Genomic DNA, 21,254 nt, shown 5'->3' on the forward strand with positions numbered 1-21,254 from the left:
TGCTGGATAAGAGGCATTGTCGCAACTGTGGCCAATGTGACAAATGACCAGCAGTTGTGGTCGTCATATTGGCATTCATAAGGATGTGGGGCCTAGTATAGAGAATAAGGCTCTCAGAATAAAAGAAAATGGAACAAAATGAATTACATGCACCGCATCGATACTTAATAAATTGATGCCAAAATGAGGCAGATAATGAAACCACCACAGTTTTCAATATTTTCACTTTGAACCGTTTTTACAATGATCCGTTTCAATTATGAATTCAAGTTTAATTCTATCCTTTGATTTAAATTAGCATTAAAACATTTTTCTCTGGCCTACTTTATGGTCATTCAAATTTATCTTCTTTATTTTTCAAAAATTTTAATTTCAGCAAACTGTTGGTCTTTGAAACGCTTTTTTCTAATCTTTTTATTCAGAAAACCTTTACATTTCATTAACTTCCGTTGAAATCGCTACTTCTGAATTTCTTTGGAAAAACTGAATAATCCAAAAAAATTTCTATTAATGTTTACACAAAGTATACTTCAAGAACTCATAAGGAACTGTGAGTCAAGTGGTGGTAAAGTTAATAAAACTTTGAAAACTTTGTAAACTACAAACACTTCAATGCAATTTATGAAACTTCCAAAAGAATTCAGTCCTTATCGAAAATTTCATCTTCATAGAGGGGAATGCACGCATGCGCACACACACACACACACAGAATACACAAACAAATATGGAACACTTGAGACAACAAAAGCAAAGACTCAATTTGACAGCCCAGCTACTCCGTATTTAAGTTGGCCCAAAGAGCACAGCATTCATTCTTCAGTTCATCGGACTGATCCAAAGATAAATAAGTTCCTAGCTTTATCCGCTACTTTACTTTCATATTTTCTCTTTCGAGAAATTTAAGAATAGCCTAACTCGTTTACCAAGAAATTGCATTCTCGTCTGAAAATTTGGTTTCGTCTTGAAGTTATTTCCTTGTAAAGCTTACTTTTGAGCCTAATTTCGTGCTTCGCTCAAATTCTCAAAAGGATGAACTTTGATTCGAATGAATCATCATTTCTCATTTCTTTGTATAATTTTCTGCTGTATTACAAAGCATATTAGTAATATCAGTTATGTTTGATTGGTACTATTTTCCATTTCCACTTCTAATTTTTAAAAAAAAAAATGTTTTTTTTTTTTTAATTTATTTTTTCTTTTCGTCAAAAAATTAGTTAATTTCATAAATTATCAGGAACATTATGCTGTGAGTAATAATACCAAATTTGTAGATGTTTCCCTTATTCTGTAGATCGACTTAATAAGGAGATTGCTCCTTGATATAGCTTAATGGTAGCATTTAATTGTTTAATAGTACTTCTAAAACAGTTGAAATAAGTTTCATTGTAATTAATACTTAAGCATAATAAGTATGAATAGAGAACTTAATAATACCAACCAAGGAAAGAGTTAGGCTTGAGAAGTATACTAGACACAAGTTACATGGTACATCCTATTCTTATTTATATGTTGCTCTGCTCCTATATCAAGTGACGACCATTTTTTTGTGATTATTTTTTAACCAACTTTAAGGCTTTTTTCATATGTACGATTTCCAAAACAAAATTTATACTGTGAATTGTTTCACTTATATTTCTTTAATTCTTCATTTGCGGTAGTAAACATTCGAAAGAAATTGGCAGTCAAAAATGTCCGAGTGAAATAAATTAGTGGTAGTTTTAATTTTGATTGGAGAAAGCATATCAGCTTAATAACTTAACATTCTGGCATATATGATATTTGTAACGAACTCGAGATCATAAGTTAAGGCTCTTTATCATTTCTCAATGTAATCTTTAATTGCATGCAATGGTTGTGTCATGATTTTGAATTATAACGATATGATTTATCGTAAATTACTGATTATTAAACAGATTTTCATGCCTGTACTATGTTGCTATGCAAAACGACGTCGTGCAAGAACAGCAGCCAAATCACAAGATCAATGCAGAGTAAACATTTTATATTCCAATAAAATTTTGAATTCTTAAGTTTTTAATGGAATTGAAGTGCATTAAAATCGATCATTCAATCAAGAAACTAAAGAATAATATATAAATCTCTTGTATATATCATATACTTTTGTATGTAGTGACTGTGTTACTTTGTTGATTCTAGCAGTTTGCGATTGCTCAATAACAAACTTTTTCTCAATATCGACGGTATTGAAAAAAGCATCTTCCGGATATTTCATTTAAAAAAATTCTATTCCAACTAAATTTCACTAAAAGATTTTGTTGTTCAGAGTTAGCAAAAATTGGTGATTGTTCATGAAATAACTGGGAAGAAACAAGTTGGAAAGATATATTAACAGGGAAAGATAATATAATTATAAATCAAATCAACCAGTATTTTAAAATAGGATAGAATTAAGTAGAATATTCTCATTAAATAAAGTTTTTTAAACTAGAATATATTGCTATTCTGTTCAGTCTTCTTTCAAAAGGGTTAGGGTTTTAAAACTATTTTCAGTGCTAAAGCACAAAGAGTTTTTATAAACTTATACAGTTGTATGTTCCATCTTAGAAACAACTTTTTTCATTAGAATTGGATAACAACCAAACAACTTTATGACTATTTGCTATGCATCATTATATACACAAAAAAAAAAGAATTTAAATTAGGATTATAGCCATATGAAATAGTTATAAAATTGTCTGATATTTGCAGCAAGGCACGAGATTGGCAAAATTAGACGAGTTCGAAAGTTTGACACCGCTAATGGTGATGTCAAGTGGTGACAACCAAACACAATCTTCGCTTTGTTATCGCATCTCGGCAACCACTTCACGAAGTCCACCACCGCCAAGGTGCCTGACCAGTGGAAAAACAATGATCGTTCCATTGAATTCCGGAAAAGGTTCATCCCAGCTATCACTGCAGCAAATCATCTTTACATCAAGAAAAAGAGAACAATTTTCGTTTAGAGTTGAAATCCCATTTCAAATTTTCGGTCTAATATCAGTTTGTTAGAATTTATCTTGAGACCGATTACGAGACCGATTACTCTAAAGACCGATTACTTTATTAACATTCATTATCAGAAAGAAAAATTAACTTCATTAATATCCTGAAAACTAGCTCGAATACTATTTTAACTTCCGAATACTAAATATTAGCTTGGCATAGTAGAATTATATCAATTTACTGTTGCACTGATAGCAACTGATTTCTAGCAAATTTCATGAAATTTAAATCTGCTATGATTACCACTTCATTATCCTTAATTTATTTCTAATTAAACGTCTACTTATCATATTTCATGCAATTTTTCTTTCCTTTAATTTCAAAAAGAATCAAAAGACTGCATGCAGTCAATTATAAAACTTTTCTGAAAAATATCAAAAAATGTCGATTTGTTAGAAAGGAAAATGAAGTGTGAATAAGTCGGAAGCACTGCAATAGTATTTTCGTGCCGCAATTTAAGCCCATGGAATAAATCCTTAGAATGAGCAAGAGATATATTATTTTGTTTTGTTCGTGTGCATATTGAATTTCAAATAAAATAAATTTCGAGAGCTTAAAAAATTGAAACAATTGCACTATTTTTCGAAATTAGAAAACGGAAGACTTATACAAAAAATATATGTGCAAGAATTAATTGCAGAAGTATGAGTAGGATTGCTAAATCTTTCATTGAATTTTCGTTTATCTTTTCTCTTATTACTCAGTTTTCTTCTCATTTTTTTTCCTATGACAAAATGTCTTGTCCATTTATGTATTAAACTGAAGAAAGATTTCAAAATAAAGACACCAGTTAAGCAATGCAAGGGATACTTCTAACCGCAAAAAAAAGTGAACAGAAGTGAATTGGCTTCTAATTTGGATTTAATCCACCTTCCTTTCAGACCCTTAAAATCTGTGATAGAGCTGATGATGAATTTTGTTCAGCAAATCATTTTTTGACTTAAAAATTTCAGGATGCGCGCTATTTGCACCATTGCTTGCTACACCTGATAGTAAAGTTGCATCATTCGAGAATGGTACTACGAAAACAATAGCGGAAGATAATGACAGTGTGCCGATATCCTCAAATCTGGATAAATTTGATGCTGATTTTATTTCCATTGATCGAGTTTGTTCATCGAGAATATTTAAACACCGTAAAGATCATTGATTTGACAAACGGACAATTTCGCTTTAGTTTCAGACTACTGCATCGTATTTGGAACCGAGACAGCAAAGATTTCAGCAATGTCAGTGCGGTATATCGAAGCAGGATAAAGCTCCCAGCTTTGAGGTAGACTTTAACCTGTCAACTGCTTGGAAGGTTTTAGTTTTTCTCTTGCATTACCATTTTCTTGCACTTGGCCTGATTTCAGTTACCAATTCCGAGTTACGCGCCACCACCATTACCCCTACTTTTAGTTCGTTCACCACGGCGTGAGTTTTATCTCTTTCTTATTCTTGCATTTATTTTATTTTTTATTTACTTATATATTCTTTTGTAGCTTTTGTTAATTTAACGAGTTCCTCAGTGACTGGCCACTAGATACAGTCATATCCTGGTGATTCGAGATAGACTCATGATGTCAGTCTTTAGACCGCTTCCTTTGATCTATTTCCTGACCAAACAGTTGGAAGTGGGATTCTCTGGTTGCACTGACCAGTAAGCCATTGCATCTTCTTTTCTTTGGTTATTAAATCTAACTCTAACAGTTTTAGTATTTTAGTTACTTTTGTCTAGATAACTATAGTTAAAACGACCCAGACGAATTAGAAATTATCTGGACAGAATCGAGACCGCAATCAGGAATTTCAGTCAATCTAAGAAAAGAATTACCACTGGTTATTGAAGCCAACAACGGTGATCTCGATATTGATAATGTGAAGACAAATAAAAGCCCAAGCATCAATTCAATGAATTCTCTTGGAAGGTGTGCTGTTTTATGCAAAACCTACAACTTACGCAGGCTTGGCTTTCATCCTTTCAACTTTCTTCTTTCTATCAGAGCAGAATAATAGACATGGTAAGATTAGGCGCAAATTATCAAGCTATATCAGTATTCGGATTTTAAACATATTACAGCCCGCAAGAGTCATCGTTCAGCATGGGGTCGCCACTGGACACAAGTGCTTCCATTAGTGACAGTTTTTGCGTTGCTGGTGAAGGAGAGATGAATTCGGGAGGGAAAGGACGAGTTTCCTGTTTTGAAACAGGTAAGTTTGCAGAGATCAAAAGATTAAAAAGTAAAAGATAAAAGCTATAGCGAGATACGCTAAATTTCATTCAATGATCCTAACTGTTATTTTATTGATCTTAACTATGCATGAATATCTATGTTTTAATTATTTAAAGTGAGATTCAGTGAGTTCTCAAAATACATAAAAATATAAAATATAAACTGTAAGACATTTTAGGATCTCAGCAACGAATTGATAGAGAAATTTATGGATTTTCTCCAGAACTAGACTACTCAATATCTGAACCAGATTCACAGCAGAAATATATTCTTCATCGGCTAGTTACCGGGATTTTTAATCTTTTTTCTTGTTAAAAAATTTTTTTTTCTTTGTGTAAAAGTTACATACATGAAATTGTATGATGGAATTCAGTTAAAATATTTTTCCTAAAGGTTGATAAAAGAACCTTATTTGATTAATCCATATTCAAGTAATACATTTCATGAAAATATATAAATACTACATTAGCAAAAAAATAAATAATTACAATTGTTCTTCAGTATATGAATTAATTACTCAATTTTTAGGATAGAAGAAGAATCAGAGCAAAATGGAGATGTGGAGACAGTTGGCATGGTGACAAGTCAAACGCTTGATTCGATCAAATCAAACTTTTCACATCCAAATCAAGCAGATTCGGAATATAACATTATTATTCCCCATTCTATTTCTCAGCAGGTAAAACTTGGAGTTCTGTCCTTCTCCAGCGATTAGAATTTTAAAAAAATCGAATTTTTCTAGTAACCATTTCGAGAATGCTCTTGTGGATGACTTGAAAACTTCATGTGACAATTTCCAGAAAATAAAGAATGAAACTAAATTTAAGTTTTCTAATGTTTGAATTCAAGACAATGATATAAATATATCCAAAAATTATGGAAGGTTATTTCATTCTGTTCATTCGTAGCAAGTTTCAGTTTGAATTGATGAATCTTCGTGAACACCTGGAGACAAATTGATATTATGCCATTTTGATGCATTCTCAAGCAATGAACTTATTAATTTGAAGTAATAAAAGTTATTTAAAGATGAAGTTGATATCATATCTAAGAACATTATAAGAAATTATATTCCCAAAATTCATCAATTTCTAAGAAATAAATTTTAGTTAGCAGTCAGAAAAATCTAAAATGACAAAATATGTCCTAATTATGACTAAGGCGCAAAAGAATTTGTCATCTGAAAAAATTTAAGGAAAGCTGAATAGGAACAAGACATTCGAATGGTTTTTTTTCACAAAATAGCCTTACTTTGTTTGATAGCTAAAAAAGGGATTAAAGAAATGTTGAAAGAATAGCATTAGAAGCCTTCGAGAAATTAGAAAACTGAAGAGATGATTGATTAATTCTACTGCAATATGATATCAAGTATCATGTGAAGACAGATTAAATAGCTATGATTCATATGTTCAGAGAACTATATATTTTTAATTACAAATCATAACAATCAATATATCTTTTAGCTAATTCCATGATTTGATAAAAATGAAAAATTCAAGCTGACTGACTATTGATATTTAAACTTTAAGGAGTGAACTCAATTTTAGATTAAGATGACTGGTGGATTTTAATATCTAATCATTTGATGATGCGGCTTATCAGATATGAAAATATAATTTCGTCTAAGAACTTTCTCTTCTGAGATTTGAACAGTAAAATTTGGCATGATATTGTTTTCGGAGCGATAAGCAAAACGATGCAATTGAGTGGTAATTAGATATGTAAAAAATAAAAAAAACGAAAGCTGCCAATTGAAAAAAAATTTTTATTGCAGCCATGGAATTCAGAATTATTACTAATCGTTAAATCTCTGCACATTAAGTTTCCTGCACAAAGCAAACTTACTGATATCTTACTTCAATGTAGTTGCTAAATAGCCAAATTGGGATTTATACTTTTTCTTGAGGAATTATTTCTATTTCATTCTTATGGAAATGGACAATAGTATGTTTTTCTGCATTTATTACTCATAGATAATAAACATCATTACACTAAAATGAAAGTAATTAGTACGGTCTAATAGCCATCAATCATTTTTATCACCAATAACCATTTTATTATTGCTACATTGTTATTTTTGTTATTATTGTTTAATAAAATGAAATTTTTATGATATGTGTAAAAGATGACGTCATTTGTTTATAAGACACAATAAGTATTGGCTGTAGGTTGCGTATTTCTATGTGTGTGCGGGAAGAACTTCAAAAATGTCATTATCAAAATTGCTCACTATTTTTCTATATTTGCAATCTAACATCCTCACTCGATACTACACGAGAAGAATAGATTAGTGTGATAGCTTTCTCGACCCGTATATGTCCCACTGTCCCATAGGGTATTTAGAAGTGTGACCAGTTGGATTGTTTGCAAGTGGATATTCTCCCTGTTCTGCCAGAGACTCATCAAGAAAATTCTAATTCTGCAAGAACAGCTTACCAGAGACAGCCTCTTAAAAATGGTTAAGTGGGAGGCAGGAAGCGGATTGTTAACTTTATTTGAGGACATTTCAGGATGTGAAAGAAATGACATTTTGCTGAAGTTAATTTTATCTCGATGCCTACTTATATCTTCTATCAGAAAGCAAGCCTATATGATTCAGTATAAATGAGAGAAACTCACTTATGCTTTTCGTCTTGGTTCTATTCCATTGAAATGAGATAATTTCCTTTTCATCCATTCAAAATCTATTCTTTCTTTCTCTTTCTCCCTTTCTCTTCCTTTCTCCTTTCAATGAATTCACCATCCTTCCATTTTAAAGCTTTCCGAAAATTTCGTCTTTTTGTTGCACCGTTTTTGACACATTCTAGTGGAAAATTTTCACATCGACATTTTACGAATTTTATTCATATCTAAGTTATTAGTTAAACTAAATAATAATGTCCATTTGGAACTATCTAGGATAAATGAAACTAAGATAATTATTTCGTATAAAAGACAATTTAATTTCATCAATGCCGCTTTCAGCTTATGCTTACAACTTGAATAGTTTTTCAATCATAATATTGAGCTTTTGAATTAAAAAGTTCCAACATCTTTTGCTTTATTTATCATCTATGTTTTTCACACTTCAAAATTGAAAATGTCAATAAAGGGAAATTATTTCATTGGTTTTTGGGTAAATTGTGAAATGAATTAGCAGCTCTCCCATATTCTCCTCATCATAAATTTTTTTTACCCAGAAACTGTTGCATTTTAATTTAATACCTCATGGACATGGTTATGCTAAGAATCTTCCATAAGCTTTCCAAGAAGGTTTTTGAAAGTATTTCAAAGATATTTTTTGGGATAATTATAATTACATTCATTATTAGATAATAATAATAGATTCTTTAAAAAAAGGAAGCAAACGCATTATCAATAAATTTATTTAGGGTAAAATTTTCAAGAATCTTTTTTAAAGAATCAAGTTTTGTCTTGAATAAAGTTGAAGTAATTTCGTTAGAAATAATATGTACGAAAGAAAAATAAAATTTGCAAATAACTGAGAAGCAAAAAGAAAAAGTAAATAAAGTCTCTTTTCTTTCGGAATTTGAAGAGTGACGAAATACAATTCCTTGAAAGCATTTCCTTTTCTTCTTTTCCCCTTCTAGAAAAGTAGAAAAACAAACAGCATGATGTCGAACACTTAATATTTCGTCTTTCCTTAACCACAGTGCAAAAAAATTTTCTGTACTTTTAAAAATGAACTTTAATATTAAAATATTTTTGGATTAGTCATTAAGCCTGTGTTCTTCTTTTAATATGATTTTTTTTTTTTAATTTTATTAAAAAAAAATTTTATCTAAATTCTTCTCATTCAGATAGCTCAAAGAATTTTGACAAAAGAATTTTTCAAGGCTAATAGAAGTTGTTTGTGACACGAAGACTTATGCTAGCCTGACAAATCTTGTGAAAAAATTTTCTATAAGAATGGATGAACGAATAAGCGAGAGATCACAACATCGATTTAAACTTAATTAACTCGATGAAAACAGTCATAATTTTCTTTTCTGGGTTTATTAGAATTTTTTTAATGAATCAATCTTTATCAGAAAAGAAAGGAATACTCAGATATAAAGCAAAATGTTTGGAAAGGAATTACTATTAGTAAAAAGAAGGAAATATTTTATGAAAATTTCAGAAATACATAAAACTGTTTTGTTTGGAAATTCCTTAATGCTATATTATTTGCGAACCATCTATATGAGAAGAAAAGTTTGTGCATCGAGTAGAAAAGAAGGACGCCGAATTGGTTTATTACTGAAAATGACAAACTTGTGCTTTTTGAAGAAACCCACAAGTTATTAGTTTTATTATTCAAAAATTTTATGAAGAAATTTCTTAAATTGAAGTAACTTATGAATTGCTAGCTTCTATACTTCTTTATAGTTCTATATATAATGTTTTTCCTGACTAATTTAAGTATATTAACACAGAATTAGCACAAATTATATGAATAAAGTAAAGAAGCGCTATTGAAGTCGATACGACGGACAAACGAAGAAATGAAAGTTTGATAATAACCGTCAAATCATTACGCCTGTCAAAATAAAGATTGATTATTTTTGTTTTTGTTTTCTCCTTGCTCAGATTTATTGATCTGAAGTTTACCACCTTTAAAACATTTTTGCTAGCAAACTGCAATTATATTACTTTTCTCACTTAATTTCATTATTTATTAACCATTAATTCTAAATTAAATAACTACCAGTATATTATTATTGTTATGCTAAAGACAATAAAACAAGACTGAACTGCTACAATGCAATAAAATCTGACTGAAAGTATTTGTGATTTATAAACTAATTCATTAATTTATCTACATGACGAATTAATGTGAAAGTTATATTATAGGCTTTATCAGTGATAATTTTTGACATATGATCGAAAATTATCACTAAATTATGTTTGAAATGTTGATTATCATTAGTGTTTAGATTTATTACTTATTTGAATACTTATCAATGTGAAAGACATTCATGCTGTTGATCTCGCTATTTGATATCAACAATCTACAACTTTTAGCCTTCAAAAACTTAACAACGCCAACATAAGCATTCCCAGCAGAAAACGTGATATTTGAACTGCATGATCTTCACTTAGCTGAAGCGCTTTATGATGAAAAGCGCATCGAGCATAACGTTTCTTTTAAAATGATAATCTTTCGGACATTAACAGCACAGCGTAAAATTATTCATCCTACTGCAGCAGTACTGTTTATGTTAATTATGTTATTAACAGTAGCTGATATTTCATTGGCTCGGAAGCAAAAACGAAAACCTTGGTGAGCATTTTGAAATATGTGCGTTTAATTGAGCGTACATATTTCATGAAAGAAAATTGAAAATTATTTAGAATCAGTTGCAACATTCGTACTTTTTGCCGAATTTAACAAATAAAGTGAGTTAATTCAAATTCATTCAACCAATTAAGTCAAAATTAGTTCGTTCTTATTTTTTAGCAAACGAATGGCCTTCAATAGACATACAACAAATTATCGCTCTTGGCGAGAACAGATGACCGTTTGTGAGTTACTTGATAATTATGATCCTACAGTGCGACCTTCCGGAAGAATGCCCACTAATGATCAAAGTAAGTCCTTTACATTTGAAATACGAGTTACTGTATCCATCAGACTTTTCGCAATTATTGCTATTAAAAAATTTGAAAGCATGTAGGAAAAAAATGAATTTCAGAAGGTCCAGTAATTGTGTGGACGAGCTTGGAAATTCGTTCCATTAGTGCAATTAGCGAGCGAAATATGGTAATCTTTCCGTTTCAATATCCATATTCAAATTACTTAAAATGTTCAAAGTATGACATAAGCATTCCCTTGCTTAGTCGATGTTTGCTTGAGGAAACATTATACTTCAACATTTCTCTTATAAATTTTAAAATGTTTAAGAGCTTTTTTTTAGCATTAATGCTATTTTGTCGAATATTTTAGTGGCACATAAATTAAATCAAATCTTTCTTTTCTTTGTTCATATGTATAACCTAGAAAGGATCTTTTTTTTTTTTCACAGGAATTTGTTGCACAATTTCGCTTTCAACAAGAATGGTTTGATGATCGACTTCGATACACAGATCATAGTGATTTCCGTAACTTTGACTTTATTCATGTTGCTCGTGATCAAGTACTGTGGATTCCTGACACGTTCTTTCAAAATGAGCGGAACGGATGGTACCATATGTTGGATCAGGTTTATAATCTATTGATAAATTATTGAATTATTCTCTGACTTATTTTGTCTTGTTTCCATATTTTTTTCTAATAAATTTATTTCAGAGTATATCGTCTCGTGTTATTCTATATTCTATTTTATCCAATGATATTATCTTTTTGTTGATTGACTTTTATAAAATAATGTTATTTCCAGGAGAACAAATTTATCAAATTGCGCTCTGATGGAAAAGTTATTTACAATCGCAGGTTATCATATAATTTTAGCCAAAATATATGCATTCTTATTATCTTGGAGCATAATTATTGTTATTTGTCAAAGATTGAAATTATTGAATGGCACAGTGAATGGATTTCAGGTTAACGCTAATACTGGCATGTCAAATGAACCTGATTCGGTATCCAATGGATGTTCAAGAGTGCCTTATCGATTTTGCTAGTTGTAAGTACTATAATTAACAAGAAGAACCAGTAATGCTCACCTAATATTTAAATGTCATCTTATCATTCGACAATGATTGCAGATAAATATTTACAGATGCTTATACAACAACTGATATTGTTTACAAATGGGACCGTGCTGCAATAACAATTGATAAGGATGCCAATAATGCTCTGCCGAATTTCCGAATCAGTGCCTTTGAAAATAAATCCTGTGATAGCACCACGAATACAGGTAACTTGCTACTGTCCATCTGTGTGATATAGGCATTCTGAGCATATTTGCTAGCAAATTGTTCAAAGAATCGTAATAGTAGTTATTTAACCTAACATTTCCATTTCTTTGTATGTTACCTTTCCACTTAATACTACTACAAAATATAATAAAAATTGGGATTACATACCTAACTTCCTTCACTTTCATAAAACTGTTTTACTTCTGCAACTTAATAATTAACATTTATTTGTTTAAATTACTTGTCATACAAGTAATAAAAATATTAAATATTTTTTAAAACTAGCAATATGCGCCACGAAATCATTGAAATAAGCTCGTGCATAAGTCAATTACAAAGCTAACTTAAATTCCTTTAACACAATTTCAATTTCAGGGACATACAGCTGTCTTCGGGTGGAGCTTAGACTCAGTCGTGTTTTCTCATTCTTTCTCCTACAGCTTTACATTCCATCGACAATGCTGGTCGGAGTGTCTTGGGTATCATATTGGATTGACTGGAAAAGCACCGCCGCACGCGTGCCTCTTGCAATTGTCACCCTGCTGACCATGATCACCCAATCACATGGTCAGTTTAACCACCTGTCTTTTCTCCCCTCATTTGCTATCCGATCTCGGTTCCTCACACATTTGTTGCCCTTTTAACCAACAAAAATACTATTTAATGCATTTTGCAACATAGCTCTTTTCCTCTGTCCAATATTGTCATGCAATTCACCTTTCTCTCTCGACAACTGCTCACATATATCTCTCTCGACAACTGCTCACACACCTTGCAAATCTTGCAATCCAGAAAGAAGTATTGATACGAGCGGAATAGTCCCTCAGAATCATGGATAAATAAACATTGAATAGAACGAGCGTAATTTTCGTCGTTTGGAATAGCAAAACTAATTAATTAACAACTGCTAATTAAATTATAAATGAAATACTCAATAGAAAATTACCAAGTATTATGTTTCTTTTTAATCCCATATGTAACAGGATTAATCAGCAGTGAATTGCATTGGGCTTAATATTTCCTTAAAGTTTTGGTTAACTAAAAGTAAGCAGTATAATATCCAACTCCAGAGTTTTATGGCTAAATATTTTCATTGTACATTTATCTGATTTCTAATTAAATACTTTACAAGACTAGCAGTTTCAGAAAAAGCATAATTTTTCACAAAAGTTTATATGTTTCAATCCATTTTAATGAGTTGAAATTCATTTGAGGGAGAAAAAATTTTTTTGAGATGGTCATTTTAAACTTTTCATTTTAAAACTACTTTGGAAAAAATTTAATTATATTATGTTGACGAGTTTAGCTGCTAGAAGAGATCGTAGCTTGAATAGTGATTTATCACTTCCGTGATTGCAACTATAGCGTCATCATTTTAACAATTTTTGTTCCGTCGTTTAGAATGGGTCAGGTTGTTAGGGTTGTACAGTGCCACCTACTTACTTTAAGGGAACATAATTGAAAAATTAAGGTACGTTCAAAAACAATGCACTCTCATATGCTCCAATTTTTCCATTAAGTAGTAATTGCAATGAAATCTGAAAAGATATGCAAAAAGTTTGCTGATTATGTATCTATCCACCAAAGGAATAACCGTATTGACCCTAATCATAATACTTCGAATCAAATTATCTCCAATCACAATGATCCTAATCATAGTGATCCTGCACATTCAAACAGCATACAGAAGCTTATAATTAACTCGTCACCTGATAAATTGATATTTAAACGCTGAAATAAAAAATATAATTCAATCTGTTTGATTGACTATCAAAAGAAACCAATTATTATTTTCTTTTCCAGCAATTAATTCGAATCTACCTCCAGTGAGTTATACCAAAGCTATTGATATATGGATCGGGGCTTGCGTCGGTTCGTATTCTAATTTTGGTCATTTCAGTCTTTTTCATTTCAAGCTAATGAAATAAATTACCATCAACAACTCTGCTTCGATTTTGATAACATTTCAGTATTCATATTTGCATCATTGATCGAATACGCAGTTGTGAATTACGTGGGAATTTTCGATAAACATCGGTATCAAATTCAAGCAATTTCAAGTATTTTAAAATACTATTTCCAAATTCAAAACAGTGAATACTGCAATAATCCTTTTATCTAAAACATTTCGAAGCAATCAATTTTTGTTTCAAAGCACATTTTGGTGTTATTTTCTTTGTTTAACTGAAAATCATGCAAAAATCCCTTTGGAAACAAAGTATGAGCTACAATTTCTTTTTGAAAAAAAAGCACAAAAAGACAAAATTCAAAAAATCTCAGGATTTATAAAAAAACTGGCTGTTTAAAGATAAAGAAAGATATTTCTTTTTCATTTCTAAATTTTCTCCTTTTTCTTTTTTAATGTTGTTTAATGCTCCACTGTATCGTTTTAAATAATTTCATTTAACTGATTTTAATATCAAAAAATGAACAATATGATGAACAAACAATATGACAGGATTAAAAAAATATCGGCATTGAATTTTAGTATAAAAACCTAATAAAGAGAGAAAAAATGTGACTAATTTTCAGGTATAAAGTAAACTTTGCTTATCAATACTTACAATCTTTATGAATGTTTATGAGTAAAGTGGTGATTTCTGAATGATTTCGGGCTTTTGGATTTAATTTAATTTACATCTTTCAGAGAAGTACGAAAGATGACATGCAATCAAACGCGTCTCACTAATGTTATCGAAAATGGCCTTTTGTATAGTCCTGTGGAATGTATTGCAACTTCACCAGCATCCTGTTTAAACAGTCCCGAGAAAAAAGTTATTACCTTCCGTATACTTATCACTTCTTTAGCATATAATAAATAATACATAGTTACAATTATTTCTTCTTTTTCCTTACTATTAATTCTTCATTTCCAATCAATAAAAAAGAAAATGTACGTTTGCAGAGCTTATTACGATATAGGCGGAAACAAAGTTTTGAAGAAAAAAGCGGGGAATTGATGGACTGCAATCCATCACACATATTACATGCTCCGGATCCTATTTGGACATTTCAGGTTTGCTTCCTCACTTATCGTTGCATATTTTCGGATCAATTTTTTTGTGGAAAATTAGAATTGAAAAACCCCCCTGAATTCCTAACTCCTAGAAAGTGAATAAAAAATTCGAACTTCAAGGAAGTAGATAACAAACTGAATAATGACAATACATGGAGCTTCAATAATCAAAGAAGATAGAATCCGCTGAGTGTGTATTTTTAGGACGTATCAGATCTGATATACATCGGACAAAGGAAACGCGTCGAATTAATACGATGGTGCAGTTTGTTATCTTCACGTGAACGAGCGGAACGAATCGATATAATGGCCAGGTGCTGCATTCCATATGAACTTTAAAATTTTAAAAATTAATTTAAACTTATTGCGAGAGAAATGAATTTTAAGCATGGATTTAGTAGAAAGTAATAAGGCAATAATGATAATAGTAGCTATTACTTTGATATAAATCAGGCAATCACTATCCCGCACATTCCTAGGAAATTATTTTTTGCTTCATTGCCGTTACTAATTAGTTCAAGTAAAAGCTTTATCGCAACGTTTGATATAAGAAAGAAAAGTTTAGTTCATTTCGTTTCAGGTTGATTTTTCCAGTGGCTTTTATCCTGTTCAATTTTGCATACTGGAGCATATATTTGGGTGAGATGGAGGAGTGACAAGTCATCATTTCAAAGTTAGATGCATTTATATGAACAAAGTGAAGCATTCTAACATTAAAACATTTTAGACTATGGCATTTCGCGCATAATAATTTCATTTCACATAATAATAAGAAGACGAAAATGCAAATGTAATGGTACAAATGTGTGCTAGGCAGAACTCAGCTTAAACTTCTCAAAGAAAAACTTTGGGGCTGACCATTTACTTTGATCTATCTCTGATATTTATTATGCCATCTTTAAAGATTTAGATGACATAGTATTGAAAATTTAACTTGGACTGAGAGATATAGATATGAAGCAGTAATAATCAAAACGAATTGTAAAATTTCTTAATTCACCTGAGCACTTCTATTTTTCATTAGAGTTATTTTTTGTAACAAATGATAAAAAAATTAACTCTAATGAAAACTGTAATCTTAGTTATTACCATAATACTGTAATAACTAAGATGTAACATTTTTCAGATAGTTAAGATTAGACAGTGAAGAAAAATTGTGATTTCTAGTTACAATAACAGAGACATATTGCGCCATGAAATCAAATCTCGACAGTAACATTCGTCTGGAAATTATCGATTTTAGCGTTTATTTGCAGTGAAATGCGTGTTATGTTACTCTGACCATTTTAGAAAAAGATGCGATAAATTATAATCATACATCCATCACAAAAGCAAAACAGAGTGAAGAGTCTGATGAGATTCTAAACTTGCTTTCATTAATGGATGAATCTCTTTGTGCTGAAATGTACGATCATAGTAAAAGTATTTAGGAATGATTCATTCTGCAATGTGGATAATAATTCCTGTTTTCATAGTTTTTCTCAAATTTATTACTTGAGAAGAATAGAAATGATAAAATGATGAATTCCGATAAAGATATTTTCCTATGTTTGTTTGTTTGACAGGCGTATGTTAATATTTTGCGATAAAATAATTGTTTTGAGAAGTTTCGATTAGTTCCTTAAAAATATAGTCCATTTTAAATCAAAATATTGGTTGTTCTTAGACTGTTGAAAGGAAAACTGGGAAATCGTTCAGTTGCATGCAATCCAAGAAATTTAAAAATTGATGAGTTTGTATGGGGAATATAATAATGATACTGTTTTCTGAATTTCTTCAACTATATGCACCTAAAGAATTTTCTGGATCAAAAGATAAGCAATCCAGCAATCAAAAGACAATTTTAAAATCTAATTTGGATTACTCTTAAAGAAATTTTTTTTGAAAAATGCTTCGAAATTGTAACTTTTTAATGCCTTCAATCACTGCAAGATATATTAATTGAAAAGTTAATTGCAAAAAATTTCATTTCTCGGAAAGTGATTCATTAGTTTATATTTTGAAATTGTTAAATAATTTGTTAGAGCAATTACTTTTATATATGTCATCGTAATATCCGGCAGACGACACCAACTATTGTAAACAAAAAAGCAATGTAAATTGATGACCAATAATTAAATTTTTGCAAAGAATGCCTCATGAAAAATTGTTGGTTTCTTGTTGATATTTTGCAAGTAAAAAATTTTCTTAAACAAAGAGGAACTGGAAGTAATGAAGAGAATTTGGCTTACATGAGTGGAAAAAAAAATGTCGAGGATGACCTGCGCAACATGATTTATACTTTTCATTTCATTTCGGAATTTGGATCGCTGTGAACAAAATTGTAATTCAGGAATTGGATTTTTAAGGGTGTTACTTTTAAAGAGTCATAAAAAAGTGAAAAAAAAAAATGAAAATTTGTTGAAACGAGTTGACAAATTAACAAGCACTCATTTCCTTATGTCACTTTAAAAAAATATTGTTTGATGAGTATAACGGATAATGGAGTTAAAAACTTCACTCTATGTAAGATAAAACTACTTTTAAAGAAACACATGGTACCTTAATAATAATCTTTGTTACTAGCGAAAGGAGGAATTGTCGTTCCAAATAATAATTTATAAAGAAAAGATTATGAATAATGGGCAAATTTGAAGGATTAATTCATGTATGTTTCTTTTAATTGTCATTTTTGATCGAAATATTTATCTTTTCCTGATTTTTTGCCTTAGCTGAGTTTAATGGACAGTTTTTACTCGAAATTTGAAAACCATTCCAATCAGTGAAACGGCGCATGACATGATATGACAATGGATTACGCATAGAAACCAGTCATGAGAGGATGACAAATTATATAAGCATCTTTCTCTGCATTATGAAAATGACCAAATATTCCCATATTTTTTTAAATTTTGTTTATTTGTCAAACTTATACATAAATAGCTGAGTATATGTTTCATATCATATTAAAATAGTTCATTTCTAATTGCAATAATAATAAATCTCAGAAAGGTCAGTATAGTAGTGTTTATTTATTACAGGAGAAATGTTAGTCAATTACTTTCACTTGTCACATCAGAGTGTTATAGAATTTTAGCTTTAGTCATTAGAATGTTCTCAGTCTTACTTTTTTTTCTTTTTTATACTGAACCAGTGGGTTTGATAAACTCACAGCAAAAAGTATTTATTATAAAAAATGTTAATTCGATGTTCATTTATTACACAGGAATTATTATATAACCTTCTTTGACTATAATTAATTTTTGTTTCATAAAATTAAATTGCATACTAATGCTGTCAAGCTAAATGACACAACATGCTGTTGCAGTTCATGCAATAACTATTTGTTGATAAATCAAATTAAGATTTTAAAAAGATTACTGCCACAAAAATTGTTCTAAACTGAAAAAATGATACGTAACCAGCACTGTGCGACGCTGCTGTAAAAAATTGTTTGTTTTAATAAAAAAATTTTAGATAAAAAGTGTTTTTTATAGGAAATTAAAATTTCTTTTTTGTTGTTATGAAAAAAGATACAAAATTTTTATTTTCTCTGTCAAATGCAGTGAATTTTTGACAGTCATTGCTTTTTATTTCTCTTTAACTTGCAGTGAGAGACCAATAAGAAAATAAAGTTGAAATTTTTCATTGTAAGATTATGTGCCCTGCTCTATGTGCATGAAAAAATAATCATGGGAAAGATAAATTATGAGATATCAAAAGGTTCACATATTTCAAAAAATGTTATTTTGATTTGAATACGACAAGCACAAATATATGCTGTGATCATTCATCCAGAAAAAATGTAAATAATTCTAATGAGAGAATTGTTTTGACAGTCACTAACATCCTGTTCTCGTCATCTAATATTTCTTCAGAATTTCTTTCCTTATTCACTGGCCGAATAGAATTATTTTTTTGATAAGACATCGAATTTCATTGCTTATGTTAAATTTTGCATATCGTAATAGATAGATTTTCCCAAAACTTTCCAACAATAACTAGAAAAGATAATTAATTTATAGTAAACATTCTGTATTTCATATGTTTTATAATATATCTATTTAAGAACAGTTGCATAATCAATGTTCCTATCAAGGTGATGGTAACTTTTATAGCTTTTAAAATCATCATGTGCATTTAAAAAAACGTATGCTTAATAAGGAAAGACTTCCTGCAAATTTTATCATTTCCACTACTGTATTTGGACAAATATATATAAACGAGCAAATATTATATTTATCTGACAAAAATAACTTAAAATTTACTCATTACTTATAATTATTATGTGTTAAATGGATTAAATAAGTTTATTTTACTTATTTTGTTCGCTTATTCGTCTGTTAATGCTTTGTAAATAAAAACATAAAAAATGATTGCTTCATCCATTCATTTGCATCTTGTCTTTTCATCATTTTTTTGTCGCATTAGAAGTGGCGTTTCAAAATTTTTCATTTTCTTTCTTTCTTTCATCTTTGCTGATGACAAAAATAACTGAGAAATGACAGAATTTGCAGAAAATAGAAGTGATTTGTCGCTAATCTCTTTACATAATCTCTATTAGAAGTAAGCACTTCTCATTATGTATACCTTTAAAATGCACTTATGCATTTAGGTTTCATTGTAAAAAATTTGTTTATTCAAAACTTTTCACTGTTAGTTGAATTTGCAATGAATTTAAAATTTGCACCTGAATTGGTAGATGATAAGATCCTGTGAAATAAATTAAAGTTCATTTTTTTGATATGTTTCATTAAATTCGTCTAGAGAAGAATAACAATAGAAAAATTAATGTGGCAGCATAGTAATAGACATTATTAATTGTATTCAATCTAAATTTAATGTTTACTTTGATTCCGATAAATTTGATTTTTTATGTTTAAGGATTTCAAAGCTACTTGATAAAGGCCGCCAATAAATAATTTCCGATTTATAAGATTGGTTTGAGGTCGCTTTATTATGGTGAAATTATACTAATTATAATTTGCTACTATCTTTACAACCATTTTTGGATTCGAGAAATTGACTTATTTATTCCTGATCTGTGTTTCCATTTCTTGTTTACTATACTGATTTCAGACAAAATGATACAATATCATAAATTTCAGTGTCATCCATATCAGTAATAATAATAAAGTAACATAAATTTAAAAACGGTTGAACCAGAATCAAAGTGATAGGAGAAAACGAGGGAATGAATTATAGCAATTACAATAATTTATAGAACTCTATTGCCATTAATTATTCTCTCTCTGAATTGATTAAATACACCTGATATTAGTGTTATGGAATTTTTTTAACTTTTCCAGTTCTTTTTTTTTTTACAAATCTAATTTGTCGTATTAAATAGGGCAAGAGGTGTTGAAAATTAAAAAAATCTTTTCTTTTCCAGATCTTTAAAATTTTCGATGAACTCAGGGAATGAAATCGACAAATATCAAACATTTTAATCAAGGGATTAACGATTAAATAAATGGGAAGAGTGTAGGGTAAAGTGGTAAGTTTTGATATAAAAATTGGAACTTTCTTCTTATTTATTTTTCAGGTTTCTTGTTCCTTCCTATAACCAAAATCTATGGTTTTCAATGATAAAGAAAATCCAATCCACTCACTTTCACTACCATTATTTTCACTCTTATTGCAACTTTAGCAGCAGTGCATCATGGTATGAAATGCTGTTTTGGTATCCAAACTAAGCTTTCGAGTTTTAGTTCCAAATTAACTTATTATCCATACCTAAAGTTAAAGTTAGCAGTTATAAAATAATCGGCATATCCTTAATTAGGACAGAGTTAAATGTTTGAACACACTCGTACCCATCAATAAAATAGAAGCATGTGTGTGCTACAAAAATGTGTGCATTCTATCCAGGAAGTGATAAATGATATATGTCGTAGTGCTCGGGAATAGGTCAATCATGCTTTCTCATGTCTTAGTATCAAAAAGTGGATAAATTTTGTTAGTAATTAATATGATTCATCCGCCACTGAAAGCTCTTAGAGCGTTATTGTTTATAACAGAGGGACAAACAATTGTTAAAGTGAGATAAATGAAAAGATATCACGATATCACTTTGATTATTCCATCATAAAGTGTCGGTAGTAATGGCTAGTGATAGTAATTCTGAATTCAACGGAAAGCGCAGTGAACGTTTCCAGCCCTCTTGTCGCGGTCGCCGCCCAGTATTGCAGCTTGAT

At 30.1% G+C, this 21,254-nt stretch overlaps 2 protein-coding genes across 2 annotated transcripts; both read left to right on the forward strand.

Annotated features, from left to right (window-relative positions):
* Positions 1-1,880: 1,880 nt before the first annotated feature.
* On the forward strand, positions 1,881-6,182 carry Bm7528 (Uncharacterized protein; the record flags this gene model as incomplete). The annotated part of the gene is made up of 10 exons (XM_043078890.1): positions 1,881-1,991; positions 2,710-2,899; positions 3,960-4,114; positions 4,190-4,279; positions 4,362-4,422; positions 4,802-4,916; positions 5,069-5,199; positions 5,401-5,500; positions 5,751-5,901; positions 6,141-6,182. 10 exons carry the CDS (start codon positions 1,881-1,883, stop codon positions 6,180-6,182), a joined length of 1,146 nt encoding a protein of 381 aa, XP_042934824.1.
* A 4,172-nt stretch (positions 6,183-10,354) lies between these two features.
* On the forward strand, positions 10,355-15,734 carry Bma-glc-4 (Uncharacterized protein; the record flags this gene model as incomplete). Its single annotated transcript, XM_001900205.2, has 14 exons — positions 10,355-10,485; positions 10,663-10,793; positions 10,898-10,965; positions 11,228-11,404; positions 11,582-11,634; positions 11,745-11,827; positions 11,924-12,061; positions 12,438-12,629; positions 13,866-13,934; positions 14,033-14,099; positions 14,710-14,836; positions 14,968-15,078; positions 15,283-15,392; positions 15,659-15,734. 14 exons carry the CDS (start codon positions 10,355-10,357, stop codon positions 15,732-15,734), a joined length of 1,533 nt encoding a protein of 510 aa, XP_001900240.2.
* Positions 15,735-21,254: the final 5,520 nt, after the last annotated feature.

This window comes from Brugia malayi (genome assembly GCF_000002995.4).
Source record: "Brugia malayi strain FR3 genome assembly, contig: Bm_v4_Chr2_contig_001, whole genome shotgun sequence".
Classification (NCBI taxonomy): Eukaryota; Metazoa; Nematoda; class Chromadorea; order Rhabditida; family Onchocercidae; genus Brugia; species Brugia malayi.